Here is a 14,390-nt window from a genome sequence, read left to right on the forward strand (position 1 = left end):
AGAAGATACACAAAGAATGGGTGCATACTGATTGACGAGTGTGCACATGTGTGCATGTGTGTGCGTGTACAGACTTACGCATTTGAGTGGTAGGGAGATAGGTTTCTGCATATTTTCCTACTTTTCCGATGAAATGAAACAAAGTTGTGGAAAATACGGGTGCTGTGACTTGGATAGTTTTGACCGTTTGGGGTCATTTCAGGGTCTCCATGCTGCCCCCAAATTGTGGAACACCAGTCCTGTCTTCTGGTGAGTTCTAGCTCAGTTGGCCACTCCTCTTGTTCCAGAGAAATCCTGAACGTCACCAGCCTACATAGAGGTCCATTCTACAACTTCACCACTCCGGTGTTATTTGGACCCTAGACTGTATTTTCCCACTCGAGCAGTGAAGTCGTTGTTGGATCCCAAGTTGCCCCATGAAAGCAGAGTGTGGCCGCCATATGCATTTGAGATACTGAGCATCTGTATTGAAGCATCAGGGGAAGGAGTGTTCTTACCATACTAATCAAGAAATAGAGCACGGGGCCGCAAGGAAACACTCCTCCGGGCTTTAAATGATAGGAAGAAACGTGGCTGGCTGGAGAGTCTAACTGTAAAGGTTTCTCCAGGAAGTGACAGCCAACCCCCAAACCCCCAAAACACCGTTCCTGCTTCCTGTATCCGTTCGTGCCTCCGTACCACAAATCTTGAGCCTCCGGGGCTGCAAGAAGCAAGAAGGGGAAGCAGGACACAGATGCAGTTTTCAGTAACTGAAAACAGGGACCTTCGGCAGGTCCCCGTGGTTGCGTTTCTGGTAGGCAGCTTGGAGAGAGGACGGCATTTGTGCAAAGCCCATTTGTGGGTCTGTGTCGTCCCGCACGGCATCCTTAAGCAAAGGGTCTGCACGTTTCCACGTGCATTTTGTGAAAGCCTTTTGTATACACAACCCTTGTTCTGCTAATACATAGAAACACCATGATCAGCAAACCACACATTCTTCTTTAAATGGTTTCCTTGACCATAGTCGAGGTTTTCATTTCTGGGTTTGGGATTTTTTTCCTCTCTTGCATCACGTGTTTTTATTTTTTTGCCTTAACTCCTGCCGTCCTGACCACTGCATACGCTTATCCCTTTGCGATCTTCTTTGAGTTATTCTTCACGTCGTGGCAAGCTGTGTCCCCCAATGCTTTATTGGAATGGCCCATCCCAGCAGGTGAGACCCTCTGGTAGAGCCGGTGCCCTGAGCATTGTCCCGCAGGGATGCCCAGTTCTCTGGGCACAGTTGTACTTTTGGTGAAGCCCAGATGGACGCGGCTCATGGGGAGGCAGCCGTGCAGGGAAGCACCATATTGTCTTGATCACGGAAGATGCAAGAGGGAGCCTTGCAGCATTGACTACCATGGCGTGGCCGTGCTTAACATCGTCCTGCGCGTCGCCCATCCTGTGGGGTGGCTTTTACTGGGGGACGTCTCCTAGGGCTGATTGTATCACATGCATATGTCCTACGTCCTCTCAGAAACACAGCATCCTCTCAGAAACGCAGGGCGTAGTTCCAAAGCTTGTCTCTCTTCTCCGCGCGTCTCCTCTACGAGAAAATATCCTTCCTCCATCACCGTTGATCTCCCTGCAATGTGTGTGTTTTGTTTCCTTCTGTCAAGACTTCTCGAAAACAGACAGGACCTGGCGTCTTCTGCAATGCCTCCCTCCATCCCACCTCTCCTTCCAGTAACAGAGCTCCGAATGCCTTTGTAAGGCTGGTGAGCCTGTTCTGACTTGGACATTTTTAATGGCCACCTTACCCTGGCGCGTGTTTGGGAAGCAGTCCGTCCATCTACTGTATATTTCCAGTCTTGATTATAGGGCCGGGGGGCCAAACCAGGTGTGATCCCCAAAGATGTGTCCACTCTGCATGAATTTGCTCGGGCTTCCAGAACAAATCCCACAGACTGATGGGCTTAAATAACACACATTTATTTCCCATAGTCCTGGAGGCTGGGAGTCCGAGATCCAGGCGGGGTTGAGGCTGGGAGTCTGAGATCCAGGTGGGGCCGAGGCTGGTTCCTCCTGAGACCTTCCTCTTTGGCGTGTAGACCCTGTGTTCTCCCCGTGTCCTCATGTGGTTGCCTCTGTGTGTGAATCTGTGTCCTCATCCCCTCTTCTTAAAAGGACCCCAGTCCTGTGGGATCAGAGCCCACCCTAGTGACTTCATTGTACCTTAATCCCCTCTTCAGAGACCTTATCCCCTCCTCAAAGACCTTATCCCCTCTTCAAAGACCTTATCCCCAATACCCTCCCATTCTGAAGCCCTGGGGGTTAGGGCTTCCACATACAGTTTTGGGGGACGCAATTCAGCCTGTTGGCCAAGATTTTTCTTTTTAAGATTTTATTTATTTATTTGAGAAAGAGTGCCAGCACAAGCAGGGGGAGGGGCAGAGGGAGAAGCAGACTCCCTGCCGAGCAGGCTCGATCCCAGGACCCTGGGATCATGACCTGAGCCCCCCCCCCAGGTGCCCCTTGAGTTTTATCGGTGCCGTATCTTAACTTCTATCTCTAGCAGATTTTAACACCTGCCCACCTGTGTATTTTAGCATCCGTTCCTCCGCATGCATATCCTCCCGTGTACGTAGACGACGTGTGTAACGTCCGTTCATCCCCACACCGTAGCAGGTGTCTCTGGCTGACATGCGTGCGTGGGGCACCGCGGAGCCGCTCTCACTGACGACATCCTTAACGTCCGTTCGTCCCCACACCGTAGCAGGTGTCTCTGGCTGACATGCGTGCGTGGGGCACCGCGGAGCCGCTCTCACTGACGACATCCTTAACGTCCGTTCGTCCCCACACCGTAGCAGGTGTCTCTGGCTGACATGCGTGCGTGGGGCACCGCAGAGCCGCTCTCACTGACGACATCCTTAACGTCCGTTCGTCCCCACACCGTAGCAGGTGTCTTTGGCTGACATGCGTGGGGCACCGCGGAGCCGCTCTCACTCCCGCGCTGCTGTCCCGCAGGTTCTGGACGTGCCACGACGAGCGCTTCCTCTACATGCTGATGGAGTTCGTGCCAGGCGGCGAGCTCTTCAGCTACCTGCGCAACCGGGGCCGCTTCTCCAGCAGCACGGGGCTCTTCTACTCCGCGGAGATCGTCTGCGCCATTGAGTACCTGCACTCCAAGGAGATTGTCTACAGGGACCTGAAGCCGGAGAATATACTGCTGGACAGGGAGGGTCACATCAAGCTCACGGACTTCGGCTTCGCCAAGAAGCTGGTCGACAAGTAAGTGGCCGCGGGCCCCCGTGGCCGCATCGGGCAGCCGCCGTTCTCCTCCCCGTTCCCGCGAATTCCGTTGTGTGGGGTTCCACATGTAAGTCAGCTCGGGCCGTGCTTGTCTTGGTGCCCGACTTCTCTTTCTTGGCATCTGGCCTCAAGGTCTGTCACGCTGTCGCAAATGGCGGGATGTCCTTTTTCAAGGACGAAGCGTAGCCCGTTGTACGTAGAGAGCACCTTTCCCTCCTCCGTTGATCTGCCAGTGGACACAGGTTGGTTACATGTCTTGGCTGCTGTAGATACTTCTGCAGTGAGAACGGGCATGCAACTATGTTTCCATTTTCTTCACATAAATACCCAGATGTGTAGTTGGGTGGATCGTAGGGTAACTCTATTTTTAACTTGTGGAGGACCCTCCATGCTGTTTTCCAGAGTGGCTGCACCAGCTTGCGTTCCCACCAACAGTGCATGTGCATTCCCCATTCTCCACGTCCTGGCCAACACCTGTTACGTCTTGCCTTTTTGATACTAGCCGTGGACAGGTGTGCGGAGCTGTATCTCAGATTACGTATTCTTTTTATCAGAGTTATATACGTACATATACTGCGCGTCAAGGCGCTCTCTCCCCTCCCCCCCAGCTTATTGCCGCTCTCAGCAGAAGACCACTGTCAACACTTGGCTCGCCTCCTGGTACAGCTTCCAAAATTTTGCTCTTGCTGTCTCTTTGCTGCTTCTGAATCCTCATGAAATATGCTTTTTTTTTAATTAAAGATTTTATTTATTAGAGACAGAGAGAGCATCAGCACAGGGGAGTGGGAGAGGGAGAAGTAGACTCCCCTTGGAACAGGGAGTCCAACATGGGACTCGATCGCAGGACCTGAGATCATGAGCTGAGCCAAAGGAAGATGCTTAATTGACTGAGCCCCCCAGGTGCCCCACGCTTTATTTACGCTTTTGTAAAAACTTCTTCCTGTCATTCCTCATTGCCTTTTGGGAGGGGGCAGAACTGGATGCAATCAGTTCACCATCTTGGACAAGAAGACATGATGCCCGAGGTCGTCTTGGGGCCGTCTAAAGTAATTCCCTCTCTTGCTTTTTATTTCTTAGAATAACAAAACACCGAAAAAGTCCTCTTGTCGAACCAGTAGATTATCTGTTCTGGTGTTTTTCTCTGTAAATGAAGGCCCGGTACCTAAAACTGTGCCCACAGATTTCTGTATCCGCTGAATTCTGTAATGTGGATTTCTGATACCGGGCTCACCGCAGGAGGAAACGGTCTCATCGTCGTTCGCGTGGGCGTTGATCTCGTCAAGCGTAGTCCTGTAAAATGAAACCGTAACGTAGTTGGGCGTAAAATGCCTTCTTGGCGTTCTTCACGCAGTGGTCCAGACTGCCCTCTGTTCCACTGGGAAAACGTTTACAGCATGTGTGCAATCATAGAATACATAACGTATGAAAGTACAGCATTCGAGTTCAGAGAGGCTGATGGACTTGGTGCAAAGCTGGTGTGGGTTGGTGTTCCCGGGTCTTGCAGTGTCAGGATGTATAGGGAGCGGATTCCCTCCATTAGGAACAATGTAGCTTTTGCATAGAGGATTCAGGGGAAACTTAATATTTTAAATCCCATGCATTTAAGCCGGGAGTACTCCTTCCAGGAAGCACTGGGGGCTTGTCTTGGGGTCGAAAGGTTGGGGTTTGAATGCAAATCTAGATGTTTAGTCCAAAGACGCGACTAAAGGAAAGAAGGGTATAAAGGTAGGTGTTGAAACTCTCTAGTATGCTGTGTAGACACTTTGTCACATCACGCCTTAGTTTTCTGGATTTTTGTTTTGTTTTGGGGTTATTTTGCTGTGTTTTTTTCCCCCCCTACTAAACTATGAGGTTTCTTTCCTATATTTGCGGTTGGCTCATAGGTCTCTTGGTACAATTAGGCGTGGAAGAGAGTCACGTGCCCAGACAGACGGAGGGAAACAGGGCTGTCTTTTGCTGATACCGTCACACCTACAGCCCTAAAATATTCCCCGGAGAAGGATCAAGGTGTATGTTCTGTTCCCCTGGACACATTGAGTAATTACTGCTCCTAAAATTTCTCTGCAGAGCAGTGCTATCCAAGACAAACAGAACACAGATGTCACGTATGGCTTCAACTCTTTAACAAGTCTTGTTTTAAAAAGCAAGATTTGGGGGCGCCTGGCTGGCTCCGTCCGTAGAGCGTGCCACTCTTGATCGTGGGGTTGTGAGTTCGAGTCCCACGTGGGGCATACACCTTACCTAAAAATAAAATCTTTAGAAAAGAAACTAAAAATTTAACAATATAGCCTATATAAATCAGTGTATCTCAAATAGGATTATTTCAACGTATCATCAGTGCAGAAATTGAGAGGATGTACATAAATTTCTGCTGCTAAGTTTTTGAAATCCCTTGAGCGTTTTACCTGTATGGTGCATCCCAATTAGGGTACTATATTTTCATCAGAAGTGCTTGATCTTTATTTAACGTTAGTGTTTATTTAATGTTAATCCATAACGTTTACAGTTGGAAAAATAACATTCACGTGCCGGGCTCTCCAGAAATACCGGAACCTTTCTCAGTAACTCCCTTTGAGTATGGGTTTTTTAATTTAATTTTAAATTAAAAGCAGATTAAAATCTTAATTCCTTAGTACATTTTAAGTGCTCCTAAAAGTACATGTGGTTGCTGGCTCCCATACTGGACAGGCTGATCTAGAAAATACACCTGTTAGGGGCGCCAGGTTGTCTCAGTCTGTGGAACAGGTGATGCTTGATCTCAGGGTTGTGAGTTAGAGCCCTGCACTGGGTATAGAGATGACTTAAATAAAAATAACACTTTTAGGGGTTCCTAGTGACTCGCTGGGTTAAGCGTCCAACTCTTTTTTTTTTTTTTTAAGATTTTATTTCTTTATTTGACGGAGATAGAGACAGCCAGCGAGAGAGGGAACACAAGCAGGGGGAGTGGGAGAGGAAGAAGCAGGCTCCCAGCGGAGGAGCCTGATGTGGGACTCGATCCCATAATGCCAGGATCACGCCCTGAGCCGAAGACAGACGCTTAAGCGCTGTGCCACCCAGGCGCCCCAAGCGTCCGACTCTTGATCTCAGCTTGGGTCTTGGTCTCAGAGTCATGAGTTCGAGCCCCACGCTGGGTATAGAGATTACTTAAGAATAAAAACTTAAAGAAATATATTTCCTGATGACGTGGGGTTGGCTAAGGTGGTAATTCTATTCCCTGTATTGTGGAAACATCTGCATTTATGAGAACCTTGATTGTGTGGGGGAGCAGTTTTATGCTAAATGACTCATCTCTCTTGCGGTTTTTAAGAAAGCCGTCATCCTAGGAACATTCTGTAATGCAGTTAAATTGAATCTGATTTTCCCCTATAGGATTTCACCTATTACCTTTCTAAGAGTAAAGCACATGAAAATGAAGTGCGTTTCCATAACCTTTGCGGCAAAGACCTATTAACACAAAATAATTGGTTTCTAACGTTGAGGCTGCCCCCTATTGGTAGCACGTGGTATATGGTACACCCTTTTTTTTTTTTGTTTTTTTAAGTCCCTTATTTGGAAGTCTGATTCAAACTCACCAGATGTAAAATATTTCGCAAATTTGCTCGATGATACGTTTGGCGAGCTATGTTCCTCTGCAGTGAATCCAGTCTATGTACTTAGCATTAAATGCACGATGTGGCTTCATACATCACATCGAACAATTAATTTACTTAAGATGTTGAACTTTGGGGCGCCTGGGTGGCTCAGTTGGTGAAGCGTCTGCCTTCTGCTCAGGTCATGATCCCAGGGTCCTGGGGTCGAGTCCCACATCGGGCTCCCTGCTCAGCGGGGAGTCTGCTTCTCCCTCTGCCTGCTGCTCCCCGTGCTTGTGCTCTCTCTCTCTCTCTCTCTCTCTCTCTCGCTCTCAAAAAAGAAAAAGACATTGAACTTTGGAAAAGAATGCTTCATTACCATCTAGATATGTCCTTTTTAAAATTTTTTCATTTTATTTTATTTTTTTATATATTTCTGATATATTACAAAGAACTTTGTTCTTCAGTCATGGTTTTGTAGATTGCAAAAACGTTTTTACACCCTTCTTTCTATGTGTTTTTCTCGGTTTGCTTGATGAGTGAGGTTGCTCCCTTCTGGGCCAGCATTGGTGACTTGGTGCCTATGGGCGTGTTTGCACGGACTCCCTTCCAGGTCAGGATTCTGAGAACTGACGTGACTTTTCCATAAACATGGAAGGAAACGTCCCCAGGAATCACTACAAAAGACATGGAACCAAAGAGAGCCTCATCTCCAATAATATATATATATATTTTTTTTAGATTTTATTTATTTATTTGACAGAGCTAGAGATAGCCAGCGAGAGAGGGAACACAAGCAGGGGGAGTGGGAGAGGAAGAAGCAGGCTCCCAGCGGAGGAGCCTGATGTGGGGCTCGATCCCATGACGCCTGGATCACGCCCTGAGCCGAAGGCAGACGCTTAACCGCTGTGCCACCCAGGTGCCCCTCCAATAATATTTTTGAACACATAATTGAGAAAAGGCGTGTTTCTCCTGTTTTTTTTTACAGTAAGGGTGTACAACGTGGTTAAGCGTGTTTTAATTCAATATGATTCCCACTCTATGAATTGTGTGCTTGTTTGCGCACGGTGACTCCGGTTCTCATGCTTACTCTTCATTCTCAATAGCGGATGAATTTTTCCTCTTCTAACATAATCTTACAGAACTCTTGTTTAATTACAGTGATAGCTCTTTTTCTTATACAAAAGTATCCGGCACACACACTTGCTATTATGCAGATAGGCTGCGTAACAGAAAAACGGACACATTAGGATTATTTTTCATTTTCTAAAATGATGAAAACAAAAGGTCCGATACATTTCATTTCGTTATTCTGTTGTACTTTTTAAAATTTAGATGAGACATTCAATGGTGTTGTTTGGATTTTCGTGCCTGGCCTCTTGCTAGGGATAAGTAACATTGTACCCAGTGTTTAACGATTTGTTACTTAACGTTCTCAAACACCCACAAAAGCAGAGAGGAGAGTTTACCTTAAATCCTGTGTGCCCGTCACCCGGCTTCAGTAGGCATCAAAGCTCTGCCACCTTATTTGACTTTCAACCTCTCCCAAATTTCCGTTTCTTATTATTTTATTTTTTAAAAGATTTTATTAATTTATTTGATAGAGAGCAAGCACAAGTGGGGGGGGGGAGCAGCAGAGGGAGAGGGAGAAGCAGGTGCTCTGCCGAGCAGGGAGTCCGATGTGGGGCTCGATCCCAGGACTCTGGGATCATGACCTGAGCCGAAGGCAGATGCTTAACCGACTGAGCCACCCAGGTTCCTTGTTGCTTATTATTTTTAAAGAAAGTGCCCACCCTGCTCTCTCTAATGGATAAGGATTAAAAAAAAAATAACATCAATGCCATGATCACATCTTACAGAATAAAAGGAAAAATTCCTTAAGATCGTCTAACACCCCGTCAATATTCAGATTTCCCCCACATCTCAAAAATGTCTTTTTCTTCTCTGTAAATAAGGATCTAACCAAGGTTTGTACATCGCATTTGGTTGGCTTCTCTCTTAGCTCCATTAAATCTGTAAAGTTCCCGTTTCGAGTTTCCCTCCCGACCGATGCCATTCATTTGTGGAATAACCTGGGTTGAGCCCCCTAGGAAGCCCTGTGATCTAGATTGGGTGGGTTACTTCTTCATGGTGTCCTTTGCCTTGTTCCTCTGTCCTCCCTTCTGTTCCTTCCTTCCTTTTTGGCATTTTAGAAACACATGGTGCAGGGTTTTTTGGTGATGTTCCTTTTGCCTGGTAGCAAGAAGCATACAGTAGGTGCTTGTCCTTGCATATGTGGGTCCAAGTGTTCCCTGCCCGCCCTGTCTTCCTACTGTCTCTACTCTGTCACTGTCACCGTGTGACCTGTGGGCTTAGGGGCCAGCAGGGGCGCTGCTTGCTCTCCCATTCTGTGAGAAGTGACAAAATGCTGATGCCCTCCCTCGGTCAGTCCTTCTGTATTTCTCAGCTGGAATTCTTCTCTAAAGAGCCCCTTTCCCTCATAAGCCATCGGGTGACCTTCAGATACCGTCCTTCATGAGAGCAGGAAGTCTCCCCTTCGTTCATTCACTTCGTTTAAGGGTTTGCAGAATCATGACCTGGGCCCTTAGTGACCTCAGAGGGGGCCATAGCATTTTTAAAAAAAAATACTGTTACCACTCAGAAAACACACGATCTCATGTGGTTTTAATTCAAAACAATCTTGTTTTTCTTTTTCCTCCGTGCTTGAATTGCCCTCGTCTTAATAGGCAATGACCACTCCCTTGATAGGGAGTGACCACGTAATGGGTTCAGACTCTCCTTTTGGGTTGATGAAAATGTTTCAACCTAGATAGGTAGTGTTTGCCTGACATTTTGAATGTACCAAATGCCACAGAGTGGCTTGCGTTAAAATAGCAAATTTTGGGGTGCCTGGCTGGCTTAGTCAGAAGAGCACAACTGTCGATCTCAGGGGTCAGGAGTTTGAACCCCATGTTAGATGTAGAGATTACTAAAAAAAAATAAATTTAGAACAATTAATAAAATGGCAGATTTTATGTTCTGTGAATTTTGCCTCAATTAAAAAAAGCAACAATAGTCCCATCTTTGTAGGAGCCCCTTCGAGCTGCCACCTGTACCCTCTTGCCAGCGTCCCATTGGCTTTGAGAACGTCCTTGCTTTCATTGACTAGAGGAAGCCCTGGGTCTCTGTACGAGTCTCCTCTCTACCCTGGAGTCTGCCACTTTTTTAAGGAACTCTGGACACTGTTGGTGGGAAATAGTATTTAAAGACCCCTCGAGGGGTGCCCTTTGCTGTGGGGGTTTCATTGCTTCTAAGAATTCTTGGGGGGACAGAATTAAAAAACGTGGTTTGTTTTTTTATTTTCGAGAGAAGAGCAAACGATGAGTCCAAACTTTCCTAGTTGTATTTAAGGCCATGGGTTTTTCGTTTTTATGAATTATTCTTATACCTCTTTGCTTACCCCAAAACTCTCACCTACCCCCACTGCATTTATTCAGAGCAGCAAGTCGTTGAAGTCCTGCACATAGCTGACCTTGGTACTGACCGTGTAGTTGAAATGATCCGGCCCAAGACGTGGGTCAGAATGTTTTAATCCCGTAGTTCGGCAACAAGCCAGAGAACCAAGCACAGTTAAGTTGTGAAACTGGTGAGGGCCTTTGTTTCGTGGAAACGAAAACCAAAGCTGTAAAAGATTGAGGGTTCGATGAGAGCCAGGCTTTGAAATCCATTCCTCTCTCTAAATATTCTTTCCTCTACACCAGGGCTCAACAGACAGCAGCCCATGGGATCTGGCCCACCACTTGTGTTTTGTAAATAAAGTTTTATTAGAACACACTTATGTAGTTTGTTTACGTGTTGTCTACAGCAGCTCTCATGCTACAGAGCAGAGTTCTGTGTCTGCAGCAGAGACCAGATGGCCATAGACAATATGGAAACAAATGAATGTTGTTGTGTGCCAATAAAACTTTATTTATAGAGTAAGTGAGGGGCTTGGGAGTAAATAGAGCAAGAGAGTGACACTTGACAATGCATACCATTTAAAAAAATTTTTTTATTTAAATTCAATTCAGTTAACATAGAGTGCGTTACTAGTTTCAGAGGTACAGTTTAGTGATTCATCAGTTGCATATAACACCAAGTACTCGTTAAATCATGTGTCCTCCTTAATCCCGATCACCCAGTCACTCCATCTTCCCATCCACCTCCCCTCCCTTCCAGCAGCCCTCAGTTTGGTTCCTACAGTTAAGAGTCTCTTACGGTTTGTCTCCCTCTCTGATTTTGTCTGATTTAATTTTTCCTTCCCTTCTCCTATGTTCATCTGTTTTGTTTCTTAGATTCCACATACAAGTGAAATCCTATGGTATTTGTCTTTCTCAAACTGTCGTATTTCACTTAGCATAATACCCTCTAGTTCCATCCACGTTGTGCAAATGGCAAGATTTCCTCTTTCTGATGGCTGAGTAATATTCCATTGTGTGTGTGTGTGTGTGTGTGTGTGTGTATGTACAGCACATCTTCTATATCCATTCATCTGTTCATGGACGTCTGGGCTCTTGCCATAGTTTGGCTATCGTGGACAGCAATGCATACCTTATTTATTTATTTATTTATTTATTTAAGATTTTATTTATTTATTTGTCAGAGCACAAGCAGGGGGAGGGGCAGAGGGAGAGGGAGAAGCAGGCTTCCCACTGTGCAGGGAGCCTGGTGCGGGGCTCGATCCCAGGACCCTGGGGACCATGACCTGAGCCAGAGCAGACGCCCAACTGACTGAGCCATCCAGATATCCCAGGGCATTGCTTTTAATACCGATTTAGTTTCTGCGCGATGAAAATATATGAGCTGTTCATATATTCACCATCTGGCCATTTGCAGACACATTGGCTGGCCCCCTGCACTAGACCATCTGCTGTGTGAACTGGTTAAGACCGACCCGAAGGTATATTCATACCACGGATGGTTATCCACCCCACATCTTCACTGTACAGATGAGAAATCCAAAGCACTGAGGGGGAGATGACTTGCCCACAGCCCCACAACTGCCCAGTGGTTGTCCCTTGTGACTTCCAGGTCAAATTTCTTTCTGTTACCATCAGCCTTTAGTAAGGGGAGCATCACAGAGCAAGGAGGAGGAATGAAGAGGAGAGCTGTGCGGATACTTGCCGCTGTTGGACCATGTTAGTGTTAGGCTGGTCAGCTTGGGCCTGTTGTTACTGCCTTTGTATGCCTTGCTTTGCTCGTCTGTGAAGCGAGAATTGTTCCTACTCTGTAGGATTGTTGCTAAGAATGGGTGGATCTGCTAATTGCAAAGTACATCCTTGGAACAGTTCCAGGCACATAGTAAGCACTGAGTAGACATAAGGTGCTTCTGACTTTATCATCTCCATCATCAGTATCCCCATCATCACTACGACCATCCCATTGTCACCACCATCACCACCACCATCACCACCACCACCATCACCACCACCACCACCACCATCACCACCACCATCACCACCATCACAACCACCATCCCATCATCACCACCATCACCACCATCCCATCACCATCACCACCATCATCACCACCACCATCATCACCATCACCACCACCATCCCATCATCACCACCATCACCCCCACCATCCCATCATCACCCCCACCATCCCATCATCACCCGCACCATCCCATCATCACCCACCATCCCATCATCACCCACCATCCCCGCCACCACCATCACCACCACCATCACTACCACCATCCCATCATCACCACCATCATCACCCCCACCATCACCACCACCATCCCATCATCACCATCATCACCCCCACCATCCCATCATCACCCCTACCATCCCATCATCACCCACCATCACCACCATCACCCACCATCACCACCACCACCATTACCACCACCATCACTACCACCATCCCATCATCACCCACCATCACCACCATCACCCACCATCACCACCACCACCATTATCACCACCATCACTACCACCATCCCATCATCACCACCATCACCACCACCATCCCATTATCACCATCATCACTACCACCACCACTACCACCACCATCACCACCACCACTACATTATCACCACCATCATCATCACCATCACTGTCATTACTATGACCATCATCATCACCATCATCATCACCGTCATCACCATCACTACCGTCATTACTATTACTATCATCACCACCATCACCACCACCACCACCATTGCTATGGACTGAATTATGTCCCTCAAATTCATATGTTGAAGCTTCAACCCTCCGGAGGGGACTGTATTTGGAGATAGTGCTTTTAGGAGGTAATTAAGGTTAAAGGAGGTCAGGAGAGTGGGGTCCTAATCTGATAGGATTGACAACCTTATAGGAAATTGATTTGTCATTGTACTGGCGCTTGGAAGTCCAAGCTCAGGGTGCCGGGCAACTTGGTTGCTGGTGAGGACTCTTGCTGGCTTTTAGATGGCTGCCTACTCGCTGTGTCCTCATGTGGTGGAGAGAGATTTCTCTGTCCCTGTTCTTACAAGGACACCAGTTAACTGCGTTAGTTCATCTTGATCTGATACGACGTCGTCTTAACTTGATGACATCTGCAAGACCATGTTTCCAAGTAAGATCACATTCACAGGTTCTGGGGTTTAGGACTTTTGGGGGAACACAGTTTGCCCCTGCACAGATGCCCTGGCAGGCGATGGGAGACGAACACATGAGCAGTTGGAAATATATACTTTGCAGAGAATCCCGTCCACATGGTGTCCTACCCCTGCCACGGTGGAACTGATAACAGTGAGCACACTGAGACCATCGGGTGTCACCTTGCTGCTCTCCAATTGCTGCGTGAGCAGAGTAGAAGACTGGGAGCATGGAGATAATTCACAGCCTGGACCAGCGCTCTCTGAATGACATCCGGGGCTGTTTGTCTCATCTTTACAGTTTTACCGCCGCCGTCTGAAGCTCTCTAGCAGTTTATGCCTCTCTGTACATCCACGAAGCACCGGGGCCGTCTGCAGGAAGGTCTTCCTCTGCAGAAGTATCGGGCTACCCAGGGCAGCTTAGACGCTGGAAACTTACACAGCCTTCCACCTGTGCCTCTTACCCTAGGCAGAGCCAGAAAGAGACTCACCTTTCCAAATGCAAGTGGAGAGGCTATACCTGATGCCTATTGAATGACCTGCCACCACCTCCACCTGGTCTTAATAGGAGCTAAGAGCTCGATTTCCAGCTAGCTGGGCGTGCTCCCAGCCTGGGAGTCCAGCACGAAGGCCCCATAAGTTGGCCAGAAGAGCACAGGTGGTCTGGAGGCATGCTCGAGGTCTCCGTGGCTAAAGTGGAGAACCTCATGTGACATTCTTCTCCCTGGCAATACAGCACCAGCCGGGCACAGCTGTCTCTAGGGTTACAAATTCCCAGACTGACCCTTTGTCCAGCCTCTACCAAGGTCCTGCTTGCCTTACCTTGACTTTGTTTCTCAGACACTTGTGTTTGCAGCTTCCCTCCTTGGAGGACATCCTGCTCTGCCTGGCGTCTTCTGTCCCTGCACTTCTTATAAAGCTTGTCGCAAAGTAGACTTAGGATAAAT

General features: G+C 47.4%; 1 protein-coding gene across 1 annotated transcript in view; it reads left to right on the forward strand.

The window, feature by feature from the left end:
• The window catches only part of PRKX (protein kinase cAMP-dependent X-linked catalytic subunit), an 83,542-nt gene that overhangs the window by 44,086 nt on the left and 25,066 nt on the right, over nt 1-14,390 (forward strand). Inside the window, exon 3 of the mRNA XM_045813668.2 lies at nt 2,986-3,249. Coding sequence (XP_045669624.2) covers nt 2,986-3,249 — 264 coding nt within the window. The remainder of the gene's footprint in view (nt 1-2,985; nt 3,250-14,390) is intronic.

The sequence above is a fragment of the Ursus americanus genome, chromosome X, assembly GCF_024610735.1.
Source record: "Ursus americanus isolate L20-20 chromosome X, mUrsAme1.1.p, whole genome shotgun sequence".
In the NCBI taxonomy this organism is placed as follows: domain Eukaryota; kingdom Metazoa; phylum Chordata; class Mammalia; order Carnivora; family Ursidae; genus Ursus; species Ursus americanus.